The 17,652-nt window shown below is 35.2% G+C and overlaps 1 protein-coding gene across 13 annotated transcripts; it reads left to right on the forward strand.

Moving 5' to 3' along the window:
• The first annotated feature begins 6,214 nt into the window (after window positions 1-6,214).
• Window positions 6,215-16,989, forward strand: LOC101249008 (uncharacterized). 13 transcript variants are annotated; one of them, XR_002028549.3, is made up of 11 exons: window positions 6,221-6,330; window positions 6,590-6,677; window positions 7,784-8,074; window positions 8,167-8,382; window positions 8,457-11,055; window positions 11,162-11,934; window positions 12,100-12,284; window positions 12,362-12,523; window positions 12,590-12,639; window positions 15,579-15,730; window positions 15,813-16,147. XR_002028549.3 is itself a non-coding variant. In XM_019215636.3 (8 exons), exons 3-8 carry the CDS (start codon window positions 7,868-7,870, stop codon window positions 12,441-12,443), a joined length of 4,062 nt encoding a protein of 1,353 aa, XP_019071181.1. In that variant the 5' UTR covers window positions 6,221-6,330; window positions 6,590-6,677; window positions 7,784-7,867; the 3' UTR covers window positions 12,444-12,835. The 13 variants fall into 13 exon arrangements, 3 of the variants coding, with proteins under 3 accessions (XP_025888761.1, XP_019071181.1, XP_025888760.1); XR_011211715.1 differs by having other exon boundaries at window positions 15,844-16,147; XR_011211714.1 differs by having other exon boundaries at window positions 6,315-6,409.
• Window positions 16,990-17,652: the final 663 nt, after the last annotated feature.

Below are 17,652 nucleotides of genomic sequence, written 5' to 3' on the forward strand. Positions count from 1 at the left end.
TATCAAATTTTTACGGGAAGGGAGAAATCTACTAACCTGCATCCAAGTTTGGAAATATACCCGATGTTTATATTTACTCTCTGGTATTAGTTCTTTGTGAGCTAACCTTCTGAGAAAAATAAAAATATTAGGAAATGTTCTAACTTAAAATAGTTTAAAAGTAGCAAAAAAATAGAAGGTGGTTTGAATCTGCGTAATGGTGACCGAAAATCATATGGTGAAGTTGAAGAAGTCTTTTTTTGAAATAAATTTTATGATATCTGTGAGACTTAGAAAATGTCGAATGTGAAATTATCCAACCTTTACCCTCTCAGATTTGTTCTTTCCAAACACAAAGATTCACTTCATTTGATTTTGCTCACATCCGAATGTGGAGGTCGAATCGTGAAAAACAAGAATGAATCGTTGACGTAGAAGCCCTTTCAGCTATGTATCTTTTGTTTCCAAGTTTGAAGGTTGAATTTCACTTTCATTTTTTTGGAATAATTTGGAAGAAGAGAAGTAAAAGATATGGGTCTCTCTGTGATTTCTTTGGTTTCATTCTCTTTCCTATTTTGTATTTCTTTTTATTTTATTTTGCTTCATTAATTTGAGGTATATCACTTTGGATTGTCTTTTGTACAAATATTTTATTTTAAATAAATTGGCCCAATGTGTACTTTAATGGAAAAAAAAGAAACTATGTATGCAAGTTTTATGTAATAATCACAGCATGCTAATTAATTAGATTTCATTTTCATAGAACTTTATTACACAATTTTCAGCATATTAATCCATACACATATCATGCATATAATATTAATTGCTAATGAAAGCTAGTATAGTGACTAAAATTGTCATAATGTCGTTCTTTTATTACAACTAGTTTAGTAATTAAAATGTCCTCATATGTCTAATAATGAAGTTTGGCTTCTATGTCAATCAAGTCTTGCTTTACGACTTATATGTCTAATTGTGTATGCACACACCTTGTTATGCCTTCACAATGTATATGTGTTTTCAGGCATGCCAATAACTAAATTAGAGGTTAATATGAGACATTAACTTACTAATTGTTTGACCTATTTGTTATGTTTGACGTTTAGTGTTTAATTACACAACATAAGATTCTTTTTTAATCTAAAACTTATCATATTAGTAAGTTCAATGCCTCTTAGACATTAAGTTGCCGTTAGGCACCTTTTAGGACATTGGAGTTTATTTCTTTTAGTTCGTTTTTAGGCTCTTAATAACAAATGAACTTAGGTGGGGTAGGGATATTTAGGCCTTTCCGAAATAATGTAAGTTGACCCGAGCAGAAAATGACAACTATGATTTATCTCCTGATTAATAAGTCAATCGCTAATCCGTGAAGGATAATTTAGTTTAAGTTTATTTTTTCCTTTTTTTTTAGTTTTTCCTTATATATTGTTGTATGTATTATTTGGCGTAGTATTGTTAACTAAAATTTGTTCTTTCATATATCAATTGTGAAATTCTATCTTCTTGCTAATCTATTATTACTTATATGTCATTTTTTAGTTTGTTTGCATTAAATTTTTTTCATACCCTCATAAACTTAGTTTGTCTACAATTAATTACAATAAACTAAACTTATTTTCATATTTTAACAACCCATATAATTTTATATGAGATTCGACAGGGACACACATTTATGGACCTCGAAAGGTGCTTAACATCTTTCCTTTGAGGTAATTTAGAACCCTTATCCAATCACTAATTTTTGGTGACATTTTAATTTAATTAAGTATTAATTAGTTTAGAATGGTGATCTAACATGCCTTTAAATAGTTAGGTGATTACTCTTCTCTTTCAAAATTCTAAAAGAGCTGTCACGTCATTGCTTAATCAGTTTTGTGAAAAATGAGGTGTGACGGGTCCAAACCATCATGAGTGACACCCACTTTAATCCTCTTGTGGAGAACCAATTACCAATCTAAATTTTAACTTAAAACTAATTTCTAAAGTCAAGTCATAAGATAACATAGTAGGATCATAGTACAAGAACAACTAAATGATTGAGTTTCCATAAAATCAATAAGAAGTCAAAACAATAATGGAAAAATAACCCCTAGAAATAGAAAGTCGTAGTAATAAAACTTTATTTAGTCAAAATGAAGACGCAATCCCAAGAATAAAGAAAACATGAACTAATAGTCCAACATCTTTGCCTGAAAAGATGGACAAGAAGATGTAGATGAACCTAAAAGATAGACAAGAAGATGTAGAGGAACCAATAGCAACCTGAAAGAGTAGCTCACCTTCGATTCGAAGTCAAGCATCCTTTATCTAAGATCTCGTATCAGTCGTTGGACGATGCTATGTACTTAACAAGAAAAGAGCAAGTACAATATCACTGCATAATCAAAATATACTAGTATGATCACATAACCAGTTCCAAATTAAAAATGTAAACCTATAATCAATAGTAAATACATGTCAACACATATAACAATGATCATGAACACAAGACTCCCAATCATAATATCCTGAATCAGATCATGCATGAAACATGTCTCACGTGATCACAAATGCATATACATGATCCTTATATGGGACCACACAAAGACTGTTAGTGTATCGTCACAATATTTGAGCCAACTAGTGTTAGTAATCATACTAGATATGATATTCGAGTCAACCAACAATCACAAAAACATGCACAATCACGATCACAATGAACAAAAATACTTGAAACCATAAGTGAAGTAAACAACTTCATTGCAAGATATTATTAACACGGTATCATTTCATACGCTTCCCTTTGTATTTCACATCATCCATTGTACAAGTGATACAATAAAGCACTTGACATACATACATATATGAGTTGAAAAATATATGACCATCACCTAAATGAAAATCAAGTCTCTTGAAAACTCTAAAGAACCCTAGATCTCTGCTTGTTCAATATCTTGGATTATTCTTTGGTCTAAAACAATAAACAGCACAACAATCAATGAAAAGTGACCTAATTATTTCTAGATTATAACAAAATTCTATATCTATGCCAATTTTTGATCCTTCTAACAAAACCAGGATTTTTTTCAACACTAAATCAAGTCAAAACCCTCTCCCAAATGTAATATTCTAGATTCTAAAGCTTAAGAATTACCTTACAAGATAAGAGAGTAATGAACTTACATTAATCGATGAATTTGATGGAAAATTGAGTGAAAACTTTCCTAATTCTCTCATCTCAAACCCAAGGATGAGGATGCAGAAAATAGGAGATATTGAGATTTTTTCTACATAAAATTCTAAATTACCACGCTATAGCGGATCATCCCGCCATAACCCCTACACACTCCCACTATAACGATTTATCACCCTCTATAGTGGATTGCATGAACTTTAGACTCATAAATTTCTAAAAGTTCATTTCTTAACATGTCTTCTTCCCTTGACGTCCCAAACCAACCCTTCATGCTAAAATCTAATTCGAAAGATTTACTCACTCAAAATTAATTTTTAGCAGCCCTATGAGTTCCTTAGCGTCTTGGCTAATAGAAATATTATTCAATCCTAGACATTTCATCTCATCTGTTTCTGAATATACATATACTTTACCTAATTTATATTCCATCTAGAACTAGTTTAGCCTAAAAAATTTATGTTGTAACTATCCAAAAAAAAATCTGATCCGATTTCTTTCACCATTGATCTAATAATAACGATCGAGATAAATCATACACTAATACAAAACAACACCTGCAAAACTACCTAATACAGAAAAATAAACAATCAAAACACCTATTTTACATTATTTTTCAATAATTATATCTTCATCATATTATCATTATGTCGTGATTACTCGATTAATTCACACAAATTTTAATAGTATAAAAAATAATTTCACCTATAATAAATGATCTTATTTGACATTTATTTAGCCACATATTATTATTTGTAAAATACTTGTATAAATGTAATATCTCACATATCTAACGTCAAGATAAAATCGAAAATCTCCTCTTTGAACTTTAGTTAATGTTGTGACTTTCGTCCCAGCTGCTCTTTGTTTGGAGCTTTTAAATTCATTGTTTAACTAACATGTTAAGTCCTTCTCACTTAAATTTATCTTTCTATATGAATCACGTGGCATAAAAATATTAAATGAGTTATGAACTTGGTTCATTAATTATCAATTAACTAATTGTCTAAAATAATTAAAACTTCAAGTATATCTCTATGATCTGTTTGGGATCTTGTGAAAATAAATTGAATATATAAATTTAAAAAAAAAACACGGTTTAAACCTATTGAAAATATCAAAACACTGATTCAAGATCATCTCGATTGAAAATTGATCACGATCAAATTTAATTTTCTCAAAACTCAAGAACCCAATCAATGATCCAAATTGCTAATTTCGAACACACCAGAGATTTGTACTATCAATCTCTACAAGTTATAATCACATATCAAAACTATGAAAAGATCAAAACAAAAAAACACATCAAATTTATAAAATGACTAGAAGGACCTTTATAGTCATCTACCTCAATATTTATAAAAATAAATTTCACATATTTATGAAGAAAAAGTTGTACTTTCTTCTTGATTTATTTGATGTAATTATTTTAATTATTTAAAATTGTGGTCATGTTGCTGATATCTTAATGATTAATTTATCGTAAAGTTTTTATAATAGTTTTTTTTACGAAATGTCACTTTAAAATGAAACCATATCAATTGAATAAAAAGAGTAGCTATGAAATTGTTAGTACATCATAATTAGCGAAACATTGTCATTCCTCTTGCATCTTTCTTTCTCATTCTCAACGAGAGGAACACAATAATTCTCTAACTTTTAACCAGTCAGAAAATAAATGAAATGAAAAATAACTGACATTGAGATATGAAATTTTCATAAGACAACCATAACAATCGTCAATTCTCTTTCTTGTTTATATGATCACCACTATCATATTTCACTATACAATTTTTATACCATTATTTACATGTAAATCCGTATTAAGGTCAAAAAATTTAACGTCTTACAACTCTTCACTCCAATAGACAATAGCTGAGAATTTTCTTGTGCATAATAATTCACAATTAATGCTAGATTGACGATAAATAATTCAAATATTTCATTTACCTTCTTAATTTATTGTTTATCATTGCAGTAAAAGTCAATCAATGTTAACTTCACAAAACTTGTTATTAGAAAATTTTTGAAGTCGTAGAATTAAAGTATTTCTATTCTGTGACAGTTTGTGATTGACAGAATTATCATTAGTTAAGTCCCTTTAAATTATATAAATACTGTTGTAGATGCCATATCTTCTTCATAACATCGATCTGTTTAAGGTTGTTAGAAAAATAGAAAAAGCACAATAAAAAAGGAATGACTTGAGCATGAAAAAAATTAACTTTCCATAAAGAAATATTGTATGTATACAAATTGAAGAAAATACAAGCAATTCCCTTTAGAATACAATAACATTTTTTGTTATACTTTCAAATTTTTCTTATGCTAAACTTCAAAGATGACATTTTAGAATAATCATACTCTTTCACAAATAAATGTATTTATTCAGTTTTAGATCTTTATATATTACAAATTGTCTAATAAATTATTTATTCTATCAGATGATGAGTGGAGCTCTCACTATTTGTACTAGTGAGGTAACATGCATTAAATTTTTAATACAAATTCAAATTAATTAGAACTAAAAATATGTTATTTGAAATAACAAAAAAAGTAATGCTAGTAGTCTAATTTGGACACAAAATATCTTCTAGGCTTTGACGATATGATTTAGGGTTAAATTAATAAATTCACCCCTGGTGCCGCTGTTTATAGCCAGAACGAAAAATTCCTATTTCTGCTTATATATTTATATAAATGCCATCGCACTAGGTATAACCAGTTTACTGCTTTCTTCACTAGTTAGAGTTCGCCAATTCACTTTTACTATCGAGTGATCTTTGATAAACCCTATAATTTTTTGATACATGTTTGAACATTTATTTTGAACGACGAATAATCGCACCAACACTAAATAGATAATCTCTCAATATAATAATTAAATATATTCAAAATTAAGATAAATTTTTTTAAAGTTAAATATTTAATAATCTAATTCATTTGAGCTTGAAATTTTTAATAAAACATATTTATTTCAAAGAATTGAATTAATTATAATAATTACACAAATGATAAAATTTTAAAAGTATGTCTATAATAGTTTGAGATTAGCCATATAAATACATAATATTTTTATTTTATATTCTACTTAGGTTTTTAAGTGTGCTGGTGCTTCTCACAAGTTAAAAAAAGCATTTTACACCGTCTTCATCAGATCTGGTTCTCTTTTTGATGTATGTATCTCCTTCATCTTCATTTGGTTCTTCGTTTAATCTTTACCTCTTGCTATAATTTACTTCTATGTCTGTACAGGTATGTTTTTGTATTCGAATGAACTGATTTAGGGTTTATTTTAGGTTCTTCGTTTAATCTTACCTCTTGGTCGATTTTTTTTTTGTACATGTATGTTTTCGTTTTAGAGTGAACTGAATTTAGGGTTTCTTTTGGTTCTTCGTTTAATCTTCTTGTCGATTTTGTTTCTTTTTTGTACAGGTATGTTTTCGTATTAGAGTGAACTGAATTTAGGGTTTCTTTTGGTTCTTCATTTAATCTTGCCGCTTGGTCGATTTTTTTTGTACAGGTATGTTTTCGTTAGAGTGAACTGAATTTAGGGTTTCTTTTTTGGGTTCTTTGGACGCCCTTGGCTTAGGGTTGAGCGGCCCTTGGGTTTATGATAACTTTTGTCTGAACTCTATTAATCTTGATGTGCTCGAATTCTGCCCCTCCTCCCACTTTTAGTGAATGATTCAATGCTTATTTGTCAACTATTGTGTTTCTCTCACTGTGCACACTTTTTATGCCCAATTCAAAACTGATGTTGAAGATTGTAATTTCTTACATGATAAATGGAGAATAAATTAGTGTGTAGTTCAAAGGATTAACTAGCTCAAAGTTTGTGTTAGTTTGAGTGGGGAAAAAGAATTCTTTTCAAGTTTTGAAATCGATTTTATTAGCTTATGATGGTGTTGGCTATTTGTGCTCGAATTCAATCTTTATTTGTTAACTTTTGTGTTTATGTCACTGTTGCTATTATTCCCAATTCAAAATTGGTGTTGAGGAGTGTAAATCTTGTAGGATAGATTGAGAATAAATTTGGTTGCATTGATAAGTGAGTGCTGTGTAGTTGTATAGTTCAAAAAAAAAAAAGCAAGGTCAAGGTTTATTGAATAATTTGGAATTTGCATTACTGTAATTTTCTTCAAGCTTTGCTTGTTTGTGTATACGTTTCCTTTTCTATTACTGGAAATGTTAACCAAAAACCTTTAGGGCTTGTTTGGTGTGAGGAATTAAAAATGATAGTGATGTGATAAATTTTTTTTATGTTGCTTGGTTACCAGATTTGTGATAACTTATTCCACCATTTATATCATAGTGATGGGATAAGTTGTCCCATATACATGCTGGGATAAGTTATCTTGGGGTAACTTGTTTCCAACCAAACGACCCTTATTGTTTTAATAATCACATCTTTGCAAGACCTAGTTCTGCTTTACTTTCTTTCTTGTTTTAAAAATCATTCTGAACTTGTATTCAGCATATACAAGTGTTAGAGCATTGCACATAAGTGGGTGCATTTGTGGCTTTTTAAGTTTTGACTTTTTCCTTAATTGTTGTCTTTGTTACCTGAATGTGTATTTCATTTATTTTTCGCGTTTCTAATTGTAGTTATTTTGGTGAACTTTGCAGTTTGCACATCAAGAGCAGCTTTCATCTACCAGAAGCATAATTGCATTGATGTGTTGTGGAAAACTTTCTTACTCCTGAGTTGATATGGGTTTTGATATTGAATGCATAATTGACATCCATACCTATCCTGGAGAGTATTTCTGTCCTGTTTGTCGCACACTCATATTTCCTAATGAAGCCGTCCAATCACAGTGCACCCATCTCTACTGCAAACCTTGTCTGGCACATGTTGCCAATGGGAGCCGAGCCTGTCCTTATGATGGATACTTGGTGACTGAAGCAGACTCTAAAGTGAGCTCCCTGTAGTAAATTATCCTTTAGATAACTGCTGATGCTTTTGCTACTCATGATATTTTGAATGTTGCATTTACTTATCCTCCCAGGCCCTTATCGAGTCGGACAAGAAACTTGCTGAAAGCATAGGCAGAGTTAAAGTGCGTTGTCTCTATCACAGAAGTGGATGCACATGGGAAGGTTCCTTCTCTGATTGCACTTCCCATTGTTCTGGCTGTTCCTTTGGCGACTCCCCAGTTGTATGCAATAGATGTGGAGTCCAGATTGTGCATCGACAAGTGCATGAGCATGCCCTGAGTTGCCCTGTGAGTACTTTTCATACGTATGCAATACTCATCTTTTTTGTTGTGGATGGTTTCTTAGTATATGTTCTATCCAGGGTGTATATCCTGCACAACAGGCAACTCATGGTGCCGAGGATAATCCTAGCTCTGGTGCAGCCACCACTGCTGCTGGTACCGACTTGAATAAAACTAAGGCTCATTCAGGAACTCCGGCATCACAGACACCAAACCCTCAAACCACAACTGCTTCTCTGCTTCCTGGACAAGATCCCAATCAGCAAACAAGTGCCAGCTCTCAGGCTCTTGCTACTGCTTCAGCTGGTGTGCCTACTTCAGAGCAGTGGTATCAGCAACAGTATCAGCAGTATTATCAGCAATATGCTGGATATGAGCCTTATCAACAACAAACTTATCAACAATACTATCCTTATCAGCAACAGTCCCTCCAACAATATCAGCAACAACCTCACATTTACATGCAGCCACCAGCACAACCCCAGACCCCGGCCCCAGCCCAGCCGCAGCCCCAGCCGCAGCCACTTAATCCTCAATCTCATACTCAAATGCAAGCTCTACCTAAAGGGCCAACTCAACCACAGGTTCAACCTCTGGCACAACAGCATCAAAATCAGGTTCAAGTCAACCCAGTACAGCAGCTCCCACCTACTATGCAACCTCATGCCCAAATTCCATCACAAATATATCCAGCTTCTCGTGCTCATCCACCTACTCAGCCTCCGCCATATTCACAGACCTATTCAATGCAGCCTCATTCACAACAATATGTGCAAGTGCCACAGTATCAGCAGCCTCCTGCCCAGGTTCATCCCCCTCCATCCTCTCAAGCCCAACCACATCCTCCTGTGCAAGCACAACCTCATTCACAACTCCAGCCGCAAATAAATGTGCAACATCATCCACAATCTCATGGCCAATTGCGCCCTCCTCAGGTCGGCCAGCCTGCTCATGCACAGGGTCAGACCCTCCCTTCAACAGCCAATGCAGTTTCAGGTTTCCATTCCTATCCACAAACCCAGCTTACGCAGCAAGTGGCTATAGGGATGTCACAGCAACCTCCAATGTACCCGCATCCTACTAGTGGGTCTATGAGTCTGGTTCAAACTCATGGTCAGGTTCCTCAACCTCCCTTAATGCGCCCACCTCTGGGTCTAATCGGCAATCAGCAACCGGGGCTGGTACCTTCTCAAGGTCAAGTTCCTGCACAATCTCAACTTTATCCTATTGCTCAGCAAGCAGGACACTCAATTCAGCAACATCCTGGTCAGTCTAATCAACAGCCAATGTCTCAACAGTACAGTCATCATCATACATTTCCTGGTCCATTTCCAAGCCAATCTCACCAGCAAGGTCATTTTACTCACCAGCAGCCGTTGCAGTCCCAATTTCGCCCACAAGGTCTTCCTAATGTGGTGCCTCAAAGTTTGCATGGGTATATTCAACCGCAGCAAAATGCCACCTTACCACCTCCTCCACAGCCTCAACAATCTCAAGCATATATAGGAAGGCCTGGGATGCAAAATCATGTCCAGTCGATTTCACAGGCTCATGGTGGATATAATACTACAGCCCAGGTTAGACCTGTCCAGCCTGCTTTAAGCCAGCCGCAAATAAATCCAAGTTATGGGAACTACACGGGCAATGAGCATGAGTTGGTGGATCAGAAGAAACGGTTAGCCCTAGAAAGTAAAGGTGATCTGTTACCTGACAAAACTGCTGGAAGGAAAGAAGCGGGAGTTCCTTCCCAGGACAATGCTCAAAAGGATCTAAATTCTCTTCCAGCCAAATCAATTGATGATGAGTACAGACAGAGGGCCAGCAGTGATATAGATGTCCGTAGGGGTGATTCAGATGAGCTTATGGACAAAAGAACTGTCAAGAAAGAGGAAGATGACACTTTTTTGAAGCCTAAATCTGCTGCCAAATCAGCTGATGCAACAGTTAAACCAGACAAAGATGCCTGTGATGATGTTCCAAAAGAACTGGACCAGACTCTGGAAAAGCATGGATCTTCTGATGCTACCGATGGTTCGATTAAGAATCTGAACTCTGGAAGAGATTCACATGACGCTACCACTGACGGAGGGGTTTTTCAGCAGTATGGGCATGGGATGCCACAACCGAAATATGGACCGTCTACTCAGCAAAGGCCCGTTGGTCCTATGATAATATCACCAGTGCGACCTGCAGGCAGTACTTCTCATGGCCAACTCCCTGGATATCCCCCCACTGCAATGATGCCTTCAGGGAATGTACCTCAGGCTGGTCAGCCATTGAATTCTCTTGATCATCGTCCACAATTCTTGAAGCAGCCTAGTAGTGCCCCCCTTGGTGGTATCCCTGGTCCAGGGTCTATTACAACCTTTGCTAGGGGGCATGGTCATTTTCCTCCACCAGGTGAGTTCCCAGAGGGGATTACGGGAGTAGGAAGAGCACTGTTAAGTGGTGCTGAAATTCCTAGTGGAACACAACACTCTGTTAATCCAGCAGAGGCTGAAATGTTTCAAAACCAAAGGGTGAATTGTTTTGAAGGAAATCAATCAAACCCATTTTCCTCAGGGTCTTTTGAGAAGGTTCCATTTGGCCAACCTAGAAGTATGGAATCTGCTAGGGATAAAAGGTTGAAGGCGCCTATGGGGGAGCATTTAATTCCTTTACCGGTGCCTTCTGATCAAGGTGAGTTGGACTTTAGTATTCAATTATTTCCTTAAATAATTTGCCAAGAAGAGTTAAAATACATGTCCTAATTAGTTACACTAAATAATGAGCTTTGTTGTTGCAGGATCACGGCCACATGACAAACCTCCTCACGGATTAGGATATGATTCTGGATCAAAATTTGAGGCCAGTACCGGGGTTCCACCGAACAGATTATTGCCTCCACATCATCCTCCTGGTTCGATGCATTTCAAGGATAGTGGAGAAAGAGAAGCACCACTTGGTCCTCATGACGATGATAGAAAAAGAGGAGGATCTGGATTCGGTGTGCATCATTTGGATTATTTGTCTGCCAGAAACCCTGATGGGGAGTTATTTAACATTCCACAACGTGGATTTGTAAGTCACTCAGGTTTTGATGATACTGGTGGCAGAGAGCCCCGTCAATTTATTGAAGGGCCAGGACATTTCAATTTACCTTCCAATCTAGCTGGCGGCTTATACTCTAATAGTAGGTTCCAAGCTTTGCCTGGCCATCCACATGGAGTAGAGACTGATGGTCTTGGGGATTTGAGAGGTGGTGAGCATACTACCTTTGGTCGTCCTTACAAACATGTCCAGAGTGGTGATCTGTTTGGAAAAGACATGCCGAGTCATTTGCATCATGATGAGTCTTTGGATCCTCCGAAATTACCAAGTCATTTACGTTTTGATAAACCTGGTGGCTTTGGTTCCTTCGCTGGCCGTGCTTATATGGGGGAGTTGTCTGGGTTTGGAGATATTCCTGGTTTTGATGAATCAGTTGGACGCAACAAACCTGGTATGCCACAGTTTGGGGAGCCTGGCTTCAGGAGCAGGTATCCTGTTCCGGGGTATCCGAATCACGGACTTTATGCAGTAAGTTTTGCCTTATGAACCCTGTAATCATCTTGTTCATTTTCCTTTTTGATGTGTTATTTCTTGGAAATAGAGCTTTATAGCATTTTTATAACGTGATTGACATAATGTGCATAAAATTAGCATATCCTCTTATTAATTTTTTTTGAACTCCCAACTTCTCAGGGTGATGTGGACTCCTTTGATAGACCAAGAAAGAGGAAGCCCACGAGTATGGGATGGTGCCGCATTTGCAAGGTTGATTGTGAAACCGTTGAGGGCCTAGATATGCATTCACAGACAAGAGAGCACCAGGATATGGCTATGGATATGGTCAGGTCTATCAAGGAGCAAAACCGAATGAAACAGAAGTGAGTGTTCGATAGATTTTGTAACACCAACAAATTCGGCAGCATAAAATCTAATTCCTTTTGCCACCATTTTGTAGGACTTTTAGTGATCGTCCTTCAGTTGAAGAGAAAGGGAGGACTAGAAAGGCAGTGTTCGAGAGCCGTGGTAGAAAGACTTGAGCTTGGGATAGTAGATAGGAAGTGAAAGGCTGTGTTTGATGGTTGTAACTAAGCCTTCAGTCAAGCATTTGCACCGCAATGTAGGTGATTAGCTTTACAATCTTTCTTCTTCTTCTGGGGGTTTTATCCTAGCTTTGTCATTTCAGGTTGCCGCCCTGTTGTTGGAAGATGGTTTGGATTGGAAGTTTCTGTGGCAGTTAAGTTGTTTTGCCCATGGTTTTGAAAACTTATTTTTCCTGTATTAGGACAATTATGTCAACTTAGTCCTAGTGGATCTGTAGCTATATTCTGCACTTTCTTGCTTATGCAACCTAGTTCAGGAAAAGTCTCCTGCTAATTATATGTTGCTATGCATTAGTTTCAGTTCTTATGCGAGAGTTCCTTTATATGTATGCTCTGATCTTACCTCTGTCTTCGAGTGCTCGTTCATCCTTCGGGAATGAAATAGTAACTAATTGTGATGCTTCATTGGATATGGAGATAGTGAAGGCCTGATCCTTACATAATAATGAGAATCATATCAAATCATACCTTCTTTTGTTATTCCTTAATTTTTGTTGGTCAACAGAAGAAAACTTCTCCATAAAGAATTGGTATAGAAGTTCTTCTGTCTGCTTCCTAGACAAAACACTACATTCTCTTTTGAAAAAAGAAAAAAAAAGCAAAACTGTATGTGAAGATCAGTTTGGCCCTGACAGTGCACAGTTTGCTGTGCAGCATCTTAAGTAAAAAGGGCATTGCCGCACTGGAATGTGCACTTCATTTTTCTTAACTAAATATACACTTTGCGTAAGAGGGATTCTTATGGCCACTTTTGGGCTGCAGTGATACATAAAGCAGAGATGCACACAGTTACCCAGAAAGAGAAGAATTGCTGAGACAGAGACAGAACCTGTGATCCATGAACGTACTATACAGTTAGCAACTGGCGTTAAAATATAATTCCGCTTTACAATTTACCATTCTAGTTTTTAAAATATTTACAGAACTTGTAGGTACTAGAGAAGTCTAAATTACATTAAAAAATTTGAATGGAACTGGTTCTAGTGGAACTAAATCATAGTGATGGTCCATATAGCTGACCTCAGCTGGCTTGGGATTGAGGCGTAGCACTTGGTGAGACATCCTTTTCATTGCTTGGAGATGCTTTTCTGGTCTTAACATTGAAGTTCAGTTAGGGCGTCTTGTTTTTTGTTTTTCGTTTTTCGTTTTTCTATGGTGTCTCCATGTTTACTAAAATTGACCGGTGTACGAACTGCGGAGTTATGTACCATAGCAACCATTAGATTGGTATATCAATACAACTGTACAACAATTATTATGAAAATTTATAATTGGTGGCTCTCGGCTAACAGACTATCAATATTAGATTGCTGTTTTTCTTGATTGAAGGGAAGGGGTTTGTATTATTTATGGCCAACCAAAAAAGGGACTATGAAAAGACACATTTATACTAATAAGACTGAAATTTCCTAGTTCGGATGACATGTAAATGGGGTTTGGTCAGAGGAGATCTGTTAGTGAAGATAATTGAAGCTTGTTCGTCATAATACATAATCCTTTGAACTGTGAACATAAAACGCATAACTTCTGTTTTGGGGGATGGGAGAAGCTTCTCCTGGCAAATTGTCTTCTGCCACACAGCAGTAAAATTTGTTTTTACCATAGGGCTCTTTTGTTGTGCATCTCTTTTCATACTTGCTGCAGTTTTATTTTGTGATGTTCTCTCATGCCTCGACGATGCATCATAATTTTCATGGTTCTTTACTCGTTAATATTGGAATTCCTGATTCCCTCTGGCCTAGGTTTGTTGAGCTAATTTGTCTATTGCACAAGGTTATTTCACCAAGCTAGGTTGCTAATGTTCCGAACTCTCCATTCTTGGGACTGGTTACCTGACAGATGTAGCTTAGTTGTAAAGATGAGGTTTTAGTGATGGAAAATATTCTTGAAGTTGATCTTCTATTATGATATTGAACCTCTTTTTGAGAAACGTTTATGAAGTTCTCTGGTCATCATAGTTTGAATACTTTGCAGGATGTTGACCATGTGTTTAGGTTATTCTTTATTAAGACTTTGATTCGTTCTATATCATCAAAGTGGAATTTACCCATAAGACCATACAGATTGCTGAAACAAAATTGGACATACAATGTCAGTGTACTAACATAAAGGAAAGCCAGCGAACAGAAAGTAATAAAGACCGGTCTATGACAGTCCATACTATAACAAAATTGATGGACAAACAATTCAACATAATTATAATTAACATAAAATAAAAACAGGGTACCAAAAAGAGGCTATAATCCTTCACTGCAACACTAGTGTAAAGAACTGTGAACAAAAAGGAACCTGGATCTTTTGGAGACATGGATTTTCACTTATTTGATAATCTCAGTTGTTGTCTATGATGGAGGTTGATGTTGATATGGAGAGTTGGGGACCACGATTAAGATTCCTGAATATATGATTAAGAGGTTATTAAAAATTGGTTTCTGTTGCAGCTTTTTTGTTAAGTTTGTATGAGCCTTGTTATTTTATTTTTTGATCAAAAGGGGTGTATGAGCCATTTTTGATAAATAAGAAGTGTTCCCAAATTGTTGTTGTTAATGATGCCTGTAGTTATGACAACAATTGCTTAACATAGGTTAAACCATGGAGCTTCATAAACTTTAGGCCCAGAGACATGATGCGGAGTTTATAGATTGAGGTGCTTTCTTAGTATGTGTTACAGGAGAATAGCAAGGGTACATCTAACCATTTAAAAGGACGAGGGAGTCTTTTGTATTGTTTTTATCTGACTAGGAACTTGTATGTATGAGCTTTTAGTCAGGTTATGTAATTCAGTTCTTTGCCTTGGAAGACATGCATGTGCTGCTTTAGAAGTGTTTTTGTTAATACTGTGTTATGCAGAAAGCCAGAAACTGGGATATCTGACAAGCCAAAACATTAATGAATTTTGCATATACTAACTTGCTTTCTTTCCTTGCTCAATTTGGGGGGAAGCCTAGGTGAATGTTAAAGTAATAAAAATGGCGAACTGCAGTTGCTGTACAGCATATTATGTAGTAAACATGCAAAATAAGCAATGGTAGTTCATATTGCTAAAAAATAGTTTAGCAATGTTGCAAGCAGGAACTCCATTTCCACATGGGAAAATTAGTCTAGCTAAGTGCAGTACCACTATATTCTGCTGGATAATGTTGACAGGAAGAACCTAATGTAAGATCTTCTCAATTGCACGACGAAGCATCTAGACCCTGAGGATCACCTTTGTCATTAGTTAGGTATAAGTTTTTCCATTGCTAGTTGATATTACTTATGTGTTCAAGTTGAACCTATTGAATGATGAGGTTCTTCTGTTACCAGGAGTGGTTACACATTTCAACTTCCATTGCAGGCTGTTTATGGAAGTACAACCATCAGGAAGAATGTCGTAGTATTTGTTTGTAAAATATAAGGGTGATCTTCAATGTAGCAGTGTCTTTTATTGTTTCTACCTTTGTTCTATGATAAACAAACTCTTTGATCTTTCCCTTCATTTTGATATTAGAGCTGGAAGAGTAAATACTGCTCTAAGTTAATTTTACCCTGTAAAGGCTGTTGGGGATGTATTAGTTACAGCAAATGTGAAGATATGTACATTTTTCAAGTTTAAAGCAAATGATTTGTAAATATAGGCAGTGGCTTTTTTTTTCTTCTCATTTATTGATAAATAAGTGTTTCTATCTCTTTTATTTTCATTTTGGTGTTTAGAGAGGTAAAGTATAGACAAACTCGTAAGTTAATTTTACCTGTAAATGCTGTTTATTAATTGTTGGGTGAAGAAAAATAGGGTTCCAATGTTTTATTCCAACCCAATGGTGAGTTTGTTTTAAAGGGAAGTATTTTTGATATAATAATATTCTTTTTGTAATATATGTCTTTTGGTTGTAACAAAATCAGTTGTAAAAGAATCCTTTTTGTAGTGAGTGCGTTTAGGCCGAAAAATGTATTTTGAGTAGATTTATTATTCTTCTCAAATTTAAAGAAAATGATTTTGTTTCATGATATAAGGAAAATATTTTTCAAGAATCTCCTCGGATCTGTCGTCTATTCAGTTCTCAATCTGGATTTGGGTTAAGGGTCGAGATTTGGTTCAGTGTCGAGCTTGTGAGTTGTCTTGAGTTGGAATTGAAAGTCGGGATTGACGTTTGGTTTTGGTGTCTTTGCTTCAGGCTTGGAAGTTTGGAAGTCAGGTTGAAGTTGGACCCAAACCATAGGTCTCGGTCAAGGCTGAGAGATGAGCATGGAGTCGGGGGTACATAATAGAGTTTTGTGTTTGGTCGAGATTTTGGGTTTGATTTGGTGTCATACTATGTGTTCAGATTATATCGATATTGGGATATTACTTTTTATTAACTAACCAAATGCCTGAACAAGTAAAAAAGTCACTTATTTTTCAAAAAAATGTTTTCTAGAAAAAATATTGTGGAAATATTTTCTTTTGTACCGAACAAAAGGAAAAATATATGAAGTTATTTATCTATTAGTTTTTGCCAAAGAATGGGTATTAAAATAAAAATGTTAAATGAGACTAGAATATGTAAATTCTAGACAAAGGTGTCCATGCTAGCACAGGCTTGACACATAAATGTTTAGTATACGAGTAAGATTATAAAGTACTAGTGTATAATTTGATATTGATATTGTTTGAGTGACTTGATTGATGAGTGTGAGTTATAACGTTTGAAGCATAATTATAGTAAGTTATATACGAAGAAAATCATAAATATATTTAATCAATTTAGAAAGTTAAGAATTTATCAACTTTCTAAGTTAGTTATGTATATTTTTTTTACATGATAAAGAACATGTTTGAAGGTTAGCTAAGGTGTATTCTTGATTGTTCTATTAAAACCTGTTGCATAAGGCGCAAAAGATGATGTATTTGCATTCATACATTTGGAAGAAGGTATGCAACTTGCAAGGAAATCAGATAACACAAAAAATAAAATATTCAACAAAAGTAGTCAAGGAAACATATTTTAAAAGAGAATTGTGCAAACGTAGCAGAAAGAATTTGTTCTATAGTAGAATGAAATAAGAAGGATAATAAAAGCGTATATAAAAATACAGAGCTTTGGGCAATACCTCCCAACAAGATTGATCCATTTGGATCTTGGTCCATGATGGTCTTTTTTTATTGATTTTGATGATTGGATCTTCC

This window comes from Solanum lycopersicum, chromosome 9 (genome assembly GCF_036512215.1).
Source record: "Solanum lycopersicum chromosome 9, SLM_r2.1".
NCBI classification, from domain to species: Eukaryota; Viridiplantae; Streptophyta; class Magnoliopsida; order Solanales; family Solanaceae; genus Solanum; species Solanum lycopersicum.

Coding starts and splice junctions, on each gene's coding strand:
- LOC101249008 (XM_026032976.2), top strand. CDS start 7,868: ATGGGTTTTGATATTGAATGCATAATTGACATCCATACCTATCCTGGA. Junction 11,056..11,161: donor ACCGGTGCCTTCTGATCAAG/GTGAGTTGGACT, acceptor TTGTTGTTGCAG/GATCACGGCCACATGACAAA. Junction 11,935..12,099: donor CGAATCACGGACTTTATGCA/GTAAGTTTTGCC, acceptor CCAACTTCTCAG/GGTGATGTGGACTCCTTTGA.